Raw genomic sequence first — 18,221 nt, 5'->3', positions numbered from 1 at the left:
ACAATCTATCAGTTAGGTTTTTCTCTGCAAGAAGTATCTTAATTGCTGCCCATGGGCTGCAGATATAAACCACAGGCTCTCCGTCAGGTTAATATCAACAGTACTGAAGTAAAGAGATGAAGCGAGATGTGTCAAAATCATCATATAAACCTTAAATGTAACAGACTCCCCAAATTAAACACAAGTTTACTCTCATGTTACCAGCATGGTGATGAAAGGCAAGCACCCACAGCCTTTAGCAAAAGTAATGCAATGAGCACTTAGCAAGTACTTTGTGGGCAGCTCAAACACTGCTTCTCAGCAGCAATACAACAGTTCATCTGGAAAGCAGCAACGTTTTTTAAAAACAGTTCAGAGACAAGAATTCTAACTGAGGAAAAGTTTTATTTTTAAAATAAAAACCTTCATACATAAATTTGTCAATGGGAAGAAATCTAAATACAGCAGTCTTCAGGATACAGAGCAAAGATTAGCTTTCCGCACAGCTCTTCCACACTCCAGCAATCAGAAGGGAAGCACAGCAATTAAAAAAAGAATCACTCTTATGTGTCAGAACATGTACTTCTAGAGTTCCTTCTTCAAGAGATGAACCTGGAGAACAGGGCACACTCCACCCAAGATTGCACGTCTAGTCACACTATGGAAGCAGGAGATGGGAGATTCTCAACAGCACAGGTGATTTATAAACCAGATCTGCATGTCTGAGACAAATATATTCTGTTTGCAAGGTCCTCCTTCTCCCACACTGTTCTAATTCCCAGAAGGGTATAAAAAGGTACAAAAAGGTTCGTTATATACAGAGCGCCAACACTGTGTAAATAGAAGGGTCAGAAGCTGCGTTTTGTTCTAGTGCTCAATAAACCCAAGCTGACTCTTCCTACTAAACTGTACATTACATATAACACTGCATTCCTCCATGACCAAACTAAGCGCATGCATTCACCGTGGCTCTCCAGTTAGTCTTCACGTTGCCTTCTATTCTACAGCATTTAGAAGATGCTGTCCACACAACACCAGGTATTCTTCAGCTCAGTTCTTGCTGTACATGTGCTCCATTAATAACATCACACAAAATACCCTTCTACAGTCACGCAGAGCCACAAATGAATAGAAGTATGGATGGACTGTCAAAGAGGAGACCACAGTGCTAGTGACATTTATAAGTGCTCACAAACTGCACGCATCTCCTTTTTTATTCATTTTTTAAAAGCCTTTTCAATCAACTGTTCTTCCTCATCAAGTGGACATACCACTTGAGAACATTATCCATGTTTGTGCTTCCCTATGCAAGCCAAGGAATAATTCATTTTAAGCTGGATTGTAGCTTAGAAAGCCTTTGCTTTCTATCTTTGCTCATAGGGAAAAGAAAACTGAATGACCATTTGTCACTGACCCTTCTCGTGACAGCATTCAACAAGTCACCACACTTCACCCTCTTGCCGTTGGCCAATGACTACATCAGCTACTCCTCAACTTGGTTAATCCCCAGGCTGATTCAACACAGAAGCATTACTGCAGTTAGCAGCAAGAGAAGGGAAAGGACAACTAAGAAGAGAATCCAAAAACCAGCAAAAATTTAGCAGAGGTCACTTCATGAGACATATCCACATTCTCAGATCAGTCACTACTACATAACAGCAGTGCTGGTGCAATAGGAGCTTCCAGCAGTGGCCTCCTCTTGTCTGAGAAAACACAAACACAGGACCTTACCCCTTAACTGCTTCTGCTGCAATTTAAATCACTCAATCTCCTTCAAAATATCCAACGTGCGCCTCAAGCGCTCTATAAACCTAAATGTTAATGCTTGGAGATGGCTCAACTGCAACCTTTAGACCTTCCTTTTTGAACTTATGAATGAATTGCTGCTTTGGATGATTGTTAGCTCTGTTTGATCATTTACGTTCAGTAAGAGTCAATCGCAGCAGAAGTTGGCCAGGAGTTAAGCACACACCTTTCCCCACTTGGTTCTGTGGGGAACAATGCCTTGAATGTTCTGAACATCCTTATCTTTTTGTCACCAACTTCAAAGCACAAATAAACCTGCAGTACAGATCAACGCATGAACAGAACTCCAATGGCTTAAAGCCCCATCTTCTTTCAGGATAAAAAAAGTTGCCAGCATAAAAGCAGGGACTGATGCTATTGCATACTTTGTTTTACAAAAGTTGTTTAAAAAGAAAGCAATGGCCCGCGGGCAAAGATCTCTATTAAACAGTTTCTCAAAGCACAATTTGCACAGCAATATGCTTTTCTTTTCTAAAAAAATCCAGAAGGGGAGGGAACCAAGCACCGGCTTTGTAGTCTCATTTCATTAAACAATTCACTGGAGGTAACAATATGGCACTGGTGAAAGAGTATGAAAGTCAAAAGGCAGCCACAGCTTCAGTCTTCCATTCCAAGTTCTTGCTTCAGACTGAAAGACAAGCAGAAACTCAAGTTAGTTTATAGCAAAACAGTTCAGAAATCCTTTAGACAAATTAGTGGAGATAATGACAACAAAGGTCAAGTTGTAAAGCAAGGAGTGGATATACCACTTACTTTGGCTAAGAACTAACAAGTCAGAAAAGTCTTGTGGAAAAAGAACAGACTCAAGAGACAACATGGACTGATCTTGAGATATCTGAGCAACAGCTGCCCAGTTTTCAGCCACTATCCCACACAGAGTAGGGCCACTTTACTGACACAACGGCATAATTACCCTTTCAAGTAGGCATGGACATTATCATAGCCGTGATACTTGGCCAGATAGACCAGGACACCCGTAGCACATCTGCCATCTCTCTGTCTGCAGAAGCTACAATTGCATATTCCACGGCAAGGTGGGCACCTCCAGGTCTAGACAAAAGAAAAAAATAAAAACAGACAACATCCCCTTTAACTGAACTGCAGCATGAGGCACAATTCACAGTCATAGGTAAAAATAATCCAACTCTCCACTTAGAGATCACCAGTGCTGCAGAAGTTGTCTGGCTGGGATAGAAAAGTCCCAATTTCTCAGTCTGTAAGGTATTGAACTCTTCTTTGCATGCAACCATAGGAAATACTCTACTCTGTTCAGCTCCTGAGCCATTTCCATAGTGCACAGCAGCAAGACTGTTTTCTCCATGATACAATTCCCCTCCAGAGTACATTAAGCACTAATACAAAACTAAATAGTAAATATTATTCTGAATATACAAGAATATTCTGTCAGCTGCTCTGCTCTCCTAGTTTATTCCTGAAAATGAAACTGCAGAAATACTAACTACAAAGAGTTCTAGACAACGTTCTATCATTCAGTTTGACTCAAACTAAGACATGGTTTATTGGGCATGGTGGTGATACTACAACACTGCAAGCAGTTCCCTTTCAAAGGCACTTTAGCTATGAGCAGAAAGGTGCATCTGCTACTCAATCAATTTAAGGTCAGTATTAAAAGTTGACTTACTGGATCCAGCAATGCTGTTCTGACATCTTCCCCATACCTATTGCGGAGGCATGGCCCACAGAACTGGCCCCGTACTCCTATGCAATCAGGGTTACGACAGTTGGTCTTGGTGTCTATGGTTTTTTGACGACACTGATGACAGGTAGATCCCTGTAACACAGGGAAAGTAATTCAAGAAACAAAACATTAGAAGCAGCTCTCTAGCTGAGGGAATACAGCATTTAACAAGCAATCTCCCTGGCAGCTGGCAGCACTCATCCTGAAACAGAAAGCCACCTCACAAATTTGAATCAAGATTTTATCTTCTGTGCCTGTTAAACAAACACTCTCACAGACTGGTATCACGAAGGTACTACAGTTGATCCAAGAAGAGAACAAGTCAGCTGGCTTGGCAAACACCACTCTGTTAACTCAGGGAAAGATGGCAGATGGTGTTCCAGAACCTCAGCCATTTTTCTCCCAGAAATCACACCCCTCCTTTCAGTGATAAGCAAGTCCACTCTATTTCACATCAGACAGAGTAACAAATGATTTCACAAAGCATGCATTTCAGGAAGTTGGAATACACTTACCATGGTTCTGTTATACACTTTCTCTCTTGCAGATCCACAGATGTTACTCAGCTCTTCCTCTGTTATCTCCTCAACAGGTCGCACGATGTGCGGAAGAGCCATGGCACCACGGTGACCTCTCCTGGGAGTTTGGGCATCATGCTGGATAATGAAGACAACATTGGTAGGATGGGATTCAGCAAGAATTCTACACAAAGTAAGACTCTTCAAATCAGTGCCAAAGTCCCAAACATCCATTCCATATTTAAACGAGAGATAAATCTTTGCAAACGCCTATGATGTGTATGCTGCTTTAGTATCTAAAGGATGACAGATCAAATGAAATGCCACTGGATTTTTCTCGCCTACAACTGGAGTACAAAAGGAATTCATCTAGGATAATGTGCTCCAAATTAATTTTTATATTCTTGAAGGGATACAAAACCATCTTCAGTAGCAACTGAAGAACCAGAACCTCAGCATACCTCCAGATCTTCACTAGACATCTTCCTCCTTCTCACTAGGAGGTATCGGTCGTCATCTTCCTCCTCTGGTAAAGGAGTAGGAGGGCCGTCAATCAGGGACCTGGATCTTGTGTGAGGCCGAGAACTTCGGTCTGGGTTCCTCCTCAACGCACTTCTGGGAAGTGAGCGCCTTGGAAGTCGTTTTGGTGTCTGGAAAAGTTTAAGAGAATCCAATGATACAACAACTTCTGTCCTCCCAGTACAGAAATTCCCACACAGAACAGCAGAACCCATATCTATAGCAAGTTTCTGCTTTTACTGTTACTCACACAGCTTACAGGTAAATCAGCAGCAAAATCCATCACACTGCTAAATCGCTACCCTATTACTTTAAGGACCTAGTTAATCCAAAGGTCAGAGTCTTTTTTAAGGCTCTGAACTCAAACAAGATTCAGGCTTGAGCTTCAAAGCTTTGGCTGCCTTCCCTTATCTCTAGCCACTGTATAAATATCAGCATCTCGTTCAGTTTTATTGGCCTATAGAAACACTTAAGCCATTGTGAATTAATCTGATCCATTTTATACAGTGGAAAATCAGAAGAAAATTGCACAGTGAGGATGTCCAGTTCAGTAAATGACAATTCTGAATTGGACTCTGAATTATGAGGTTTAATAAGCTTTGTAATCAAGAGTCCTGTATTGTAGTGCAATAATTCAAGAATCAGAAACCTTAAGGCAAACACATTAAGTTTGTACTTACGTTATTGGCCGTTGGCAGTGATCTTCTCCCATCAAAAATACCAGAAACATTTTGCAACTCAGCCATTAGTTTTGCAAGCTAGCAAAAGAAAGCAGAGCTTTAAGAGGGAGTTCACACACTATTACAGACTAGATTAGAGCAATTGGCTGGAATTACAATTACAGCAACCGCAGCCATTCTTTAACTTTTATGTCTCATTTTTATGTTCTAGTGACTACAGGTAATTTGAAAACACTCAAACTTAACAGACTTCAAGCCTAAACAAAGGATAGGCCTTAAACACACAGATTTTTTACTGAAAGACTTCTCTCAGATTTTCAAATACCAGTGAACATGAAGCATCTGATTCAAGTATTCGGAATGTAAATTCCTCTTAATGAATTCACATAACTCCCATTAGGGTTAATTTGAATAAACAAGGAGAGCCACCAAGAGTCAAGGGGAAGAGAGGGAAAGCAGGGGACAGGCTGAGTACTTGCCATTGCTTTGTTTTCCTTGATGTTTAAAGCTCTCTTTTCTAAAAACAGAGAGCCCTTTTCCTCAGAATCAGAGTCTGAATCTGGAGCAGGCATCGTATCTTCAGGAAGAGATTCCACCTCAGCCTTCCTCCTTCCTGATCTTCGAGGTGGAAACTTAATGGCTACTTTGAGAGGAACAGTGCATTTCCTCAGTCTCAGAGGTGCCTCTCTGTCAGCACTGACATTGTTTTCTGAATCAGATTCCAATTTCTGTTAACAAATCACAACAAACACATAAAACAGAATGAGTTACTCTGCAATTAAATAGTCTGACTCCTACTTGTTCTCCTTACCTCTTCTTATAACTCAGACACGCATCTTCTCCCAGTCAGATGCCAACCTAGTTATTCCTCGGCAGGTTCTTAAGTTCTGACAGGAACTTATTAATGCCAAACATGGCAACATTACGTTTTTCACTACTCAATACTAATTCTTGGCATTTTTAAACAACAAACCTGCTCTTGCACTGCAGTTACAAAAAGCAGGATTCCATCATCTATCGTTCCTCCTACACTGCGCAAGTGCTACAGCATCTCTGTTACACTGTGAGAGTGCACACCCGACTGCACATCAGTGTAGGCAGATATTTTCCTTGGGTTTGCTAGGATCCATGAGCCAGGTTAACATTTTGTGCTAAAGAAACCAGAAGTGTTAGAGTCTAACAAAGAGCAACAAGCATCAAGGGCAATTCTACCAAGTAATAGATTTTCCAGTCCATATGAAGACTTTACTCTGATCTTGCAAAGCTTAGGAGCTAGGTGGATTTTAGGAGGACAAAAAAACAAAACAAAACAAAACAAACCCAAAACAAACAAACAAACAAACAAAAAAATCAAACTATGTCTAGTTACATTTACTACATTAAATAAAGTCACATTTCTTTCTGACAACATTTGACTTGGAATCCGAAGCTGACATTTTTCAGTTATACCAAAGAATGTGAAAGGATTAAAGCTGCAAAGTAGGATCAGCCATCTTACCAAAGCACTTTCAATTTTCTTTTCTGAAAAGCCACAGAAGGATTCATCATCAGAGGATTCGTGAAAGATTTTGGCCAGTTCTTTTCTAACACTCGACCTCAACGTGCGTTTCTGTAAAGAACAAAATACCCTTTACTTTAATTGGGCAAAAACAACTTGCATTTACAACCAAAATACAAGCAAATGGCTCTTTTTAATTAAAAAATAATAATAGTAAATGAATTTACAGGCAGTTTCAGAACTGCAGTTGCAACTACTAGGCACATTCGTTTAGGTGATGTCTCAAAGGTTGCTCATCTGCTTCCAACACCTACCAGCTGGGAGCACAAGCAAGCAAGCCGAATTACAGTACGTATCACAGATCTATAACTGCTGTACAAAATAGAAGCAGCATTTATCACATGCCAACCTGCAGGTCTTCACTAACACTGCTCCTTCAGGTTTATTTGCTCCAGCCCCATACTCACTGTGTTAGCAAAGTTGTCAGAACCGAAACTGTCACAACTGTCATCAGAGGATGAGGACGTCTCCATGGGAATCAGCTTGGTATTTCGAAACGCAGTGAAGGTTCTCCTACCAGAGCAGCGGCGCTGCAAAAGAACAGTGCCAACCCCGTTATGGATGGGCAGCAGCCATAGTGCATGGCGTTGGGCACATCCCTACGCTGCTGCCAGTGGGCTTAACCACTTCAGAATACACACCTCCCCCCAGCAGAACCAGCACCATTAAACAAAACATCCCCAGCGTTAAAGTGGGAACAGGTTCTAGTCTGGTAGATTTCACATCCTTTTACAGGAGAGCTTAGCTTGCTCTTAACAAATACTTCTTTTATCTTCGCAGTGAAGCAGGAACATACACAAACATCATACGTGCCCCCACGCCTTACAGATGGGACTAGAAACGCGCACAAGAGCATCACGCCGAGATCTGCTTTGAGTAACTCGGTACTTTTAGCTTAAGACGAGCATTAAGCACACGGAGCACTGAAAGCACACCGCTTCAACAGCGACCAGCGCAGCACTCCTCATAGAGCCTCACCACTGATCGCAGCACACCGCGCACCACGGCCCGACCGGGACCAACGAGCCGCGGGCCCATTAGCATACAGAACGCGCCCCGGCCGCGCGCCACGCTAAAACGGAGGCCCTCAGCGAACCCCCCGCCCCGCAACCACGGGCCGCTTCCCCCGCAACAGCCCTAACGGCCTCCGGGACGGGAAGCGGAGGGAAAGCCGATCCTCTGCCCCAGCCCCGCGGCTGTGGATACCCATAGTCGCCGCCCGGAGGCCGCTCCTCCCGCCGAGCGTCCGGCACAACACTTCCCCCCGCTCTAACCGGCCCCCGCGGGACGGCGCTCACCTGCGGGCGCTGCGGAGCCATGCTGACAGCGGGACGGGTGGCGGGAAATGAAGGTTCGCGCCAAAGCGGCGGGGGCAGAAAGGGGCGGAGCCCGGCGGCGCCTTTCCCGCGCTGCCGCCCGCGTCCTGGCAGATGAGTCCGACACACACGGAACCCAGCACCTCGCGCCCCCTCCTCGCGCCCATCCGGGCACCCCGGCAGAGAGCATGGAGAGGCTCTTCCGGAGCGCCCCAGAGGGCCCGGTGCGGGGGCCTCCTTTTTTTTTTTCTCCGGGAGGTGCAGGGTTTGTGGAGCTGCAAGGACCTGATCGTGTGGCGCGAAAATCTCCTGGCCGGAGCGCGGCGGGACGCGAGCGCTTGAGGGGCGGGGCCGGGGGTGCCCGCGTGGTCTGGAGCTGTGTTGTGCTTCCACTTGTAACTGCTGCTTTTTTCCCCACCGTTCTGGGAGAAGATAAACATAATTAAAAAATAAAAGACCGCCGCACAACTGCCGGTTTTCAAGGGCTGGGGAGAGGGGGCGAAGGGGTTCTCATACGTGCCTTGTATCTCCGCGCAGGGAGGTATGGAGCCCGCGGCCCTGCTGCCCCAGGGCTGACAGCTCCTGCGGGGAGCACAGCCTGCTTTGTGCAGGCGGCTGGCAGCACGCAGGGGTTGTGCGCCCTGCTGCCCATAGGTGGGGTGTTGCCTTAGGGGTGAAGCCCTTGAGGTACAGCACTGCAATGGGGTTTCAGAAAGGAGTTGGCTGTATTACTCTGCAGTTACTTGAAGCTGGGCCAGAGGAAAACAAACCTGCAGTGACTGCAAACTGTTCTATGTAATGCTACAATCTCACGTTAAACCAAGCGCAGCCGTTACACGCCACAAAGTGCAGCCGGGATTTGGCAGCCAGGATCGGGTGAGGCCCTGAAAGCTGTGTGTGATTTGCAGCCCCGCTGCTTGCTGTAATCCTGCCTTTATACTTTGTCCTGCTTGGGGCCTCCCAACAGCAGGCACGGCCCATGTCAGGCACGAGAGAAGCGGCCCCGCACACGCAGGCCCGCAGCCCAGCCCGGACTGTGAATAGCTGAGGCACAATGGGCGCCAGCCCTGCTCAGGGTCTATGTTTTCTGTGGGCGAGTCTCCCCGTGCGAAAGCAGCTCCGCTTTCAGTCAGCCTGTAATTACAGCCTTACCTGCACAGAGCACAAAGCTGGGGGCGCTCCCTGGAATGGCCACCCAGGCAGCATCCAAGCAGCCAAAGACATGTTCTAAGTAGCCACGGGCTCTGCTCCTTCCAGAAAAAAAATCACAAATACCATATGGTTTCTCAGTGGCAGCAGCTCTTGTTGACATTCTGAGCCTGGAGAGTCAGGATTTTACTAGAAAATAACCATCAATAACATGTAAAATGTTGTGGGGCTAGCCTGTGCTTCAGAGTGCAGCTTATTTCCCAATTAATGCTTCATGGAAACAGTGTTGTCCAAGCCACGTATGTAATCAGACAGCTTTAAAATGTATTGGCCCAAGCAGGGACTTTGCGGGGAAAGTGGCTGGGAGCTGGGAAAGCCGTTTGGCAGAGGGGCTGCAGCCCTGCTTGGTGAGACAGGGAAATAAATGGACGTGCTGAGCTCCTGCAGCCCCAAAAGGATGCTTGCTGTTACACAGGTGCAGGAGGATGGCTGCTTTTGTAGATTTACACCAAGACCTCTGCGTGCTTGCTGGACACCTCTGTCCCCTTGGCTTCTTGGTCCTCGTGTTCTACTCCTTCAGCAGAAGGGGAGAGTAGAGATTCTCATGACCGCAGAGTACCTGTGGCACAAAGCAATAACACGTATCTTGGCTCCGTAGAAAAGAATAAGATTGCAGCCACTAATGACAGTAATTAAAAATTTCTCTAAGAGCTGTCCAATCACCTCTTCATCCAAGCAAATTATAGTGTGTTAGTAAAACCGTTAGTGCCACAAAATGAAGCTAAAAACGTCTTGCATTAAAATAATCAGGGCTCGATTTATGATGTAAATTGTAAATCGGTAACCTATAACATGCACTAATTGTTTTCCTCTCTTGTGAAAGGTGTGTTTCTGTAAAAGATCTGATCAGGCACGTGCATTTGCTCAGCTGCTGCCCTGCAGTGGCTACTGCTCTGTACAGGATGCATGAGGTGCACCGCCAGCTCCCCTATCATTGGCTGCCACCCAGAGAAAGGAGGGTGGCTGCTTCTGTGGACTTCATTGTAATTGGACCTCCACATGTTTGCTGGACGTAGTTTTTTAGGAAGTGATTTTTCGCCTTGGCATTGTGCTCTGAACTGGAATTTAGCATGGATAATTGGTTCATAGCCAAGGCCGCTGCTCCACAAAATACCTCCACAGTGCAATTAGTATCTTTTTCCCCTTTTTTTCTCTGCAAGGAAAAAAATATTTTTTGCTTTTTAATTCATATCTCCTTGTGCTTTGCTGCAATTTCCTTGGTAGCACAGGCTGGGTGCAGACAGGTCCTGCCTGCTGAATTGAAGGTGGCCACGTCTGGTCCTATTTGACAGTGTGTTTCTTTGACCCAGACTGCTGAGGCCATAAAAATAGAAAGAATAAGAGAAAAGAAAGCCAAAGGAATAACTGCAGCCCAGCGAGAGGAAAAGTACATGTTGATAAATGCCTCTAGGAGCCTGCATTCATCAGTGCCCTTAGAGAACAGCTGAAATGTGGTCAGCTCTGACAGAAATCTTAATGATTATTCCAAGTACACATCGCAGCGAATCGTTTGGAGCCTAGGGCATTGTGATGCACATTATGGAGCGTAATTACAACACTCATTTGAGTATCCTGTAGCCATTCTACAAAATGCATTGAAAAAAAAAGGTTGATAAAAAAAAACCTGGCTGCTGTTGATATGCAGAGACCACTTTTGAAAGCTCGAGATCCCAGCCCTTTCACTCTTGGGCTTCGATTTATATTTCCCTTTGAAAACAAGAATAGATTAAGTCACATCATAAAGAAATTGCTTACAAAATGTTCTGCAAATGCATAATGGTGGGAAACAGGAGGCCATCAGGAAGTAATAAAAATTGCTCTCTGCACTCTGTTTTTCTGCCCTTTTATATACATTTTACTGTGAGGGCTGATTTGTGTTGCCTCCACCAGCCGCCAGGAGGGCAGAGCGGATAGGCGGGGTGGGGGCAGGCAGGAAGCCCCCCAGGGTTCATGTCCTTCATGTGCTTTCTCACAGCACAAGGAAAATGCCCTGTCTCTGCTGCAGGAGCACTGACCTTTCTTGCTGAGGCAGGGCAAGAAATCTGTACGTTGAGCCTCAGGTGCATGAAGCTGCTCTGTTGTGCAGCGTCACCTACAGGACCATCCCATGGGGTTTCTCAGAGGAGGTACTGACCCTTGGGGCTGTCTGCCACCCCCTGCTGCTGCCGTCCTCTGAGAGGATCATCCCAATGCCCTGTGTAAAAACAGGATCTTGGCAGACCCTTATTAGTGTTATTGCCATAATAGACTTCTCCTCCATAACCTCTCACTTTTCGCAACAGACTGGCTTGAACTGCCAAGCGTTGCCACTTCATTAGATAAGAAAATTATGTAAAAAACCCTTATATGGTGGAAACATATACAGAAAATAATGCTGTCAGATGTAATTTGCAGAGCTAGCACAGCTATTTGGCTCCATTTTAAGTGATGCAAGATGTCAGGAGGTCTTCCGGTTTGTTTTTTTTTCCCCCCACAATTACAAAAGCAACTGCCTGTCTTTCCCAGCCTAAAGTAGTAATGAGAATAATATTTAGGTCAAAGTGCACTCGCTAGCACAGTCAAAAAATTCAAGTGCTCATCTTTGACACACGGCCCAGTATTCTTGGCAGAACGTTTGCATTAAGTCCTAAAATGCTCGGAGTTTGGTCCCCATTAGCATGGGGTCCACTTGGAGAGGAATATAGTTTGGGGAGCAGTGGAGGAGGCACAGAGGCTTTGGGCAATCTTTCTCCTTAAATGGGCTCAGCAAGCACATGGCGAGCGCACGGGACCGTGGTGCGTGACCAAGGAGAGGGGCATTGCACTCAGACATCACCAGCTGCCAGAAAGCATTCAGTGGGAGCAGGATAGGAAGAGGTGAAAATACATTAGCTAATATTTTCTTTAGAAAGCAGATGATGCTGGGTTCAAAGGGCTGTGACTGCAGCTATCTTGTTGGCCTGTCCAAATTTGTCAGGACCTAGAGAACCAGTTTTGGTGTGTTGTTACTACTCACACAAGTGAGGAGCGGAGATCCATGGAAATAGGGTGTGTGGGGCTTGCTGAGTGCAAGGATGGCAACAGTTGTGTCTCCCAGGAGAGTCATGTTACCAAGTGAAGAAGCAGATCCCGTGTCACAACCTCACACATTCATGAAATAAGTAAAGAAGAAAATTTGTATCTGACTTAGTAAACATGCTCCCTACTGGATGCAGATATTCACTCGCTTTGGACATCCAGTTTTGCATTTGCCTTCTTGAATTCTCTATTTTTCATAATCCAAGCCAGAAGAAGTCCCAGAGCTGGCTTCTTGTAACTCTTGTAATTGCATTTTACACTCTGGAAAGGGAAAATGCAGATACCTCACGGGGACTAGGAACACAGCAACATCTATACACAGAGATATGAAGACCTAGGGAAAGGAGAGCTGGGAAAACAAGGATTGTCTCTATCGCAGCAATAGGTTTTGCCACTTGTAGGGTCAGCCATGCTGGTGAACAGGAGGGCAGGGTGTTCCATTCCTAGTGTGCGATTCTAGACTTACCAGTACTTAAATATGCTTGGTTTTGACAGATTTATGATACACAAATCAATAAATGAATAAATAATTAGAAAAAAAAAACAGTATGGCTCCTTTGTAAAGAGCAGAGATTTGCTGGGGTGTATATCGCCAAGATATTCTGATTTTCCATATTGCTGTGTGGCCTTTCAGCCAGCAGTGGCTGTGCGGTGGTAAAACATGGATATAAATTCCTCAGTTTCACAAAGTACTGGGGGTGAAAAAGTGGGCACATTTGCTGTATAATGAATTATTACCAAGTTAGGGACTAGATATGGTGAGAGTGATAAAAATGAGATGGAAAATGAGATTTTGTTATGAAATTTTCACCTGAGCAAGTTTAAGGAGAAGACTGTATACAGAAGATATGAAGTGAATTTTTTACAATTAAAACTAAAGAAAGTTTCCACATTTGAAGCAGGAACTGTATGTAAATATATTTCAATATGAGGATTTTTAGGGATTTAAAAATTGTTTGCCACTGAATTATGTATTTATTGCTTTTTTAATACAAGAAGAGCTTTGTTGCCATGGTTTAGGGCATGCACTGAATAATAAGATTATTTTTTTTCTCCACAAGATCAGTTACTCTTGCTTTGACCACCAATTCTGAAACAACAAGAGGATTCCTAATCAGTCACTATTGCATGATTGTTTAATGTTAAAAGGAGTGATCAATACCATCCGCTCCTCCTTTAAATGCTAATGAACACTTTAATACAACAGATGTGGACAGACAGTACACTGCAGATTAAAATTAGGCACAGCATTAAATTGCTTACAAACAGCAGAGCAGTCCTTCTGGACATCTTGACAATCAACCACAAGCAGACAATAGATCTTGAATTGCCACTGCCTTGATGCCTACTGGGTAGGGCCCTGTTGTGTAACTACACCGCTGTCTTCATCACCCTGCAAGAGGAACGCACCCTTCCGAACTCTTACAGTTTCTTTCTAGGATTTCTGCTGGCCCAGTTGTTAAAAGGGGCTGGTGAGAACCAGAGGATGGTGAGCAGCACATGGCCCTGTTTGGCATCTGTGTAGAGCAGGGGATGTATGGAGGTCACTCCAAAAGTAATGCCTCTGATTTATTTACATGGAGACTACAACAGACGCAGGAAGGTTCAACCTCAGCTGCCTGTTGTTGTGGGCCAACGTACTAAAGAAAGAGGCGTTACTTTCGGAACAGCCCTAGCATGTGCCCTTTTGACAATGCAGTGAGGGGGCAGTGGTGACGGGGGCTCATCAGGGGTGATGTGCTGGCAGCTCCTCCAGCAGTGCTCACAGTTTCATGCCAGTGAGCATCGCTTGGCACTGATGGTGTCTTGTACCTCACTCAAAGGCATGTCTAATTTACAGTTTCTTGGCTTTCAGAGGGTACCATGTGTTGCATTGGGTTCAGCTTCCTTTATCTGTTTCATTCTTTTTTTCCCTCTTGCATCTTGGGAAATCCTAACTTTTTTTCCCTGTTTAATTGTGTGAAATCAACTTGGAGTGAAAAGGCCAACAAGGAACTTTCTGAAGACAAGTGAGTCTACGGCTGTGCCTTTGTTCTCAGTGGAGCTATAGACCACATTAATCACAAACTTTGCTGACCTTGTCTTTACTGCCTGAAGACTGAAAGACAAAAGCAGCACAGCCTGGCCACATTTAAAAATTCAATTAAAAAATGCCTGCTGCCCAGGGATAAACATTATCACAGACCTCAGAGGGGATGGATCTATCCATTATAAAGGCAGTGCCTTGTTCTCCCTCTCTTTTTCTTTTTTTTCTAAAAGCATAAAGCCTATTTTTTTTTTATCCTTCTGATTACGACAACTGTATGTGTCGCAGCGTCTGCTCTGCAGTGTCAGATACCCGGTGTCTGGGTTTTAACAAAGAGAGAGGTGAGAAATTCCTGATTGGGGATGGATGGCTGGAAGTGGGGAAGTGAAGTTACCAGAGTGGGCCTGAAGAAAAACATGTGTGTGCTTCTGCTTTTTGAGACTGTGATGGTCTGACCAAAATATTACCTTTTCCTATGGCCTTGGCAGAAGCAGAGTGAATAAAATGTGTAGAAACAGTGCTCAGAGCCAGAGGTGACAAGAGAGTTAGCAGCACAACTCCTCTGTAGATGAAAAGGAGAGGTTTTTGTTACAGCGCATGGCTGTGTATTACTAATTTTATTTTTGAAATATTAAGCAAATTAGTGCACATCCAGTCTGCTAAGAACACGAGCAGCCAAAGGGAGGGGAGGCAACCATATTAAATCCATCAGTACTGGGAGGGAAGAAGTCTCGTTGCTGAGGGCAGGCTCCTTCCAGGTGCCCACCAGCCAGCTGCATGCAGAGCGGTGCAGCCAGCCCAGCGAGGTAGAGTCATGGCTTCAGTGCAGTGCGCCGAGAGCTGGAGCACGTCGAGCAGAAGCATGTGTCATCTCCCAGTTCAATGTTCAGTGGAATAAGAGGAAAGCTGGCTCCATCGCAGCTCACGGCTGCTCCCCACGTTAGAACGTCCTTCGGCCCCGCCAGCTGCCCTTGGGCCTTTCCTTACCCTGCTTGCCGGTGCTCTGCCTGTGGGGCTTCTTCACGTGCTGCACCTTTATCCACCCCCCCTCGCTCACCCTGCCCTCCCCTTCGCTTCTTCTGGGCTCGCTGTCCCCCTGCAGCGGCATGCCCGGGATGGCCTTGGGCTGGGGGGAGTTGCGGGGATACCTGCGTTGCTCGTGGGCCGGGGGCAAGGAGGCAGTCCTGCCGGCCCTGCCCGAGGACCTGGGGGGCACCGGGGAGCTCGTCCCGCTGCGCCGCCCATCAGAGGAGCTGCGGGAGTTGCCGCTGTGCCTGGCCTTGCCCGTGGACCTGTCCCTCTCTGAAGCGGTGTCCGATGCTGTGCTGGAAGTGCTGCTGCCCTTTGAGTTGAGGTGTAGGTTCGACAGGTTTCTCACCAAACTGTGCGAGAGGGGAGAGGAGTTCCTGGAGTGGCTGATGGAGGTGTAGTGGTAACTGATGGGCCCGCGTGTCCGCCTCACAGCAGCGGCGTAGGAGTCCTGGCTCTGCAGGTAGGGCAGGTAGTGTGAGATGGTGGTGGGGCTGTGCGGATGGCCGTGCTGCAGGGAAATGGCTTTGGCTATCTGGTGCATGCGCAGCGTCTGCATCCACTGGCTGTCGATGCCTGGCAGGGAAATGAAACAAGGTGAGCGTTGTGTGAATTGCTGGGAAAATACATTCTGGTTCAGATACGGGGTGAGTTAGGTTTTCTCTCTCTGATAAACCTCTACAGATTGCAGAATCGTAGAATCATAATGGTTGAAAAAGACCACTGAGATCATCTAGTCCAAGCATCAACCCATCACCAATGCCCACTCAACCACATTCCCAAGTGCCACATCTACTCTTTTTCTGAACACCTCCAGAGAAGGTGAATCTACCGCTTGCCTGGACAGCCTGTTCCAATACCTCACCACTCCTTTTGAGAAGAAATTTTTCCTAGTTTCAAACCTGAACCTCCCCTGGCACAATTTAAGGCCGTTCCCTCTCCTCCTGTCACTGTTAGCTGGGAGAAGAGGCTGACCCCCACCCCGCTACAACCTCTTTTCAGGTCACCGTAGAAAGTGATAAGGTCTCCCCTAATTAAAATTATACCTTAGCAGCATTCCTGTACTCTTTCTGAGTTGCCTGCCCCTTCTCCCAGAGATGGTAAACTCTTTTTTTCCCCAGAGTCTCAGCAGATTCCTCCTCAGATTCCACAACAAAAGATCCTGCAGACCTCCAGAGCAGGCACAACATGGGCACCTGCTGGTGCCAGCACCACAGCTGCAGCCTGTGTTGCTCCCAGCCAGCACTGGCCATGCCCTTCACAGTGGTGGAGGTGGTGCAAACCCTAGCCAGACTCACCCTCTCTCTTTCCATTTTCTCACCACAACAGCCAGAGCCACTTCGTTTCTTATTATCATTACAAATTCAGAAGTCAACACATTTCACATAACCATTACTAAGACCTAGCTGCACCCCACAGCCTCCATCCAGCTTCAGGCATAAAGCGTAGCTTATGTAATTTTGCTCTAAAGAAATCTGAGTGATTTTCCTTAAAAAATGGTTATGTCACTCTAACAGAAAAGTGTGGCCCTAGCAGTTTGCAGCAGGATAAACACAAACAAGATTTTATTACCTGCAGCAGAGGACCCCAGCTCCTCTCTCATCTTTTGAAGATACCAGAGAGAGATCCTCTGCTGTAAGCCCCTCTCTCCCATGGCAGTGCTGCATCTGCCAGCAGAATTCTGTGGGAGCTGGTAGTGGCTTTGTCCTTGCTAGGATTGCTCCTTCTTAGGATATAGTGGATGATCTCTTCCATTCCTCCTTCCCCTAGACTTTGCTGGAGTCTCCGGAGATTTCAGTCACTTCAACTTAATGTCAAATATGTCAAAAGGAAATCGTCTTTCCTATCAAAGTGCAGGTCTGACGCTGCCACAGCAAAGAGCTCTGACTGCACTGAGATGAACCTCCTTTCACAAAAAGGTGGGAATCAACTTCTCTGTTTCCTAACCTCCTTGAAATTCATTGTTTCAAAAGAAATATGCATGCTGATTCGAATGCATTTTTCAGACAGCCTCCTCTACCATTTCCCTATTTCTTGCTACAAAAACTCTGGATGTAAAACACAGACCTCATAAATCTGAAAGCAGCTGGCTCAGGACTTGAATACCTTGGTGCCACCAGCTCTCAGGGTGCAACCACACACCCTGTGGGACCAGCTCCCTCCAGTGCCCTGTCTAGAGAGCAGCTGCCCAGTGAGGATCAGCCAGCACCAGCTGTGGGACGGGCCATAGGCCCAGTCCTCTCGTAGGCTGGGGTCTTCTCCCTCATGAGGTCTCTGAGCCACCAGTTCTGCATGCTGAATTAAATGCTCCACACAATAACCTGCATGGGCAGCACCTTCACTGCCAGTTATTTTAGCCTCTTACACAGGTATTATTACCCTTACCTTTGTGCTTGGATTTGGTGTTGTTTTAAACCTGGGGTAGGTGATCTGGTAAAGAAGACAGGCCAGGAGATTTGCTAGAGCTGAGGCGCAGCTTTCACGCTGGCTGGTAACATATTTCCTCTGAACTGTGCCTATTCACTTGGGTGCAGACAATACATTAGTGGCTTCGTGCAACTCCTCCATGTGCCAGAGGGACAGACAAGCTCTCCCACCGCTTGCCACAAAAAAATGAAAGCAGCTTGGCTTACTGCAGCAGAGCCAACCTGTGAAGATACAACACCACACTTGGGTATGGCTGTATGGCTCATCAGCCCAAGACCTGGATCACCAGAGCTGATCTGCAGTGAAAACGTCTTTCAGGACATGCTGCATCCCACATGCATTACAAAACACAGTTGTTCTGCACATTGATAGATTACTTAGGAATATGAGCACCCATT

General features: G+C 45.9%; 2 protein-coding genes across 3 annotated transcripts in view; both read right to left on the bottom strand.

Annotated features, from left to right (window-relative positions):
- Window positions 1-370: 370 nt before the first annotated feature.
- Window positions 371-8,368, bottom strand: CDCA7 (cell division cycle associated 7). Its single transcript, XM_048953587.1, has 10 exons — window positions 8,058-8,368; window positions 7,167-7,289; window positions 6,700-6,810; window positions 5,681-5,929; window positions 5,202-5,279; window positions 4,464-4,652; window positions 4,000-4,140; window positions 3,428-3,577; window positions 2,699-2,835; window positions 371-2,413 (listed from the first exon to the last, which is right to left on the bottom strand). The coding sequence occupies exons 1-10, from the start codon at window positions 8,076-8,078 to the stop codon at window positions 2,383-2,385; spliced, it is 1,230 nt and encodes a 409-aa protein (XP_048809544.1). The 5' UTR covers window positions 8,079-8,368; the 3' UTR covers window positions 371-2,382.
- A 5,047-nt stretch (window positions 8,369-13,415) lies between these two features.
- Window positions 13,416-18,221, bottom strand: part of MAP3K20 (mitogen-activated protein kinase kinase kinase 20) — an 87,716-nt gene continuing 82,910 nt past the window's right edge. The window contains exon 20 of one of the 2 annotated variants that reach the window (XM_048952480.1): window positions 13,416-15,972. In XM_048952480.1, the coding sequence (XP_048808437.1) occupies window positions 15,308-15,972 (665 nt within the window). In that variant the 3' untranslated portion in view covers window positions 13,416-15,307. The remainder of the gene's footprint in view (window positions 15,973-18,221) is intronic. The other variant, XM_048952481.1, reaches the window with a different exon arrangement.

Source organism: Lagopus muta, chromosome 8 (genome assembly GCF_023343835.1).
Source record: "Lagopus muta isolate bLagMut1 chromosome 8, bLagMut1 primary, whole genome shotgun sequence".
NCBI lineage: Eukaryota > Metazoa > Chordata > Aves > Galliformes > Phasianidae > Lagopus > Lagopus muta.
This window is presented reverse-complemented; position numbering and strand designations above follow the sequence as displayed.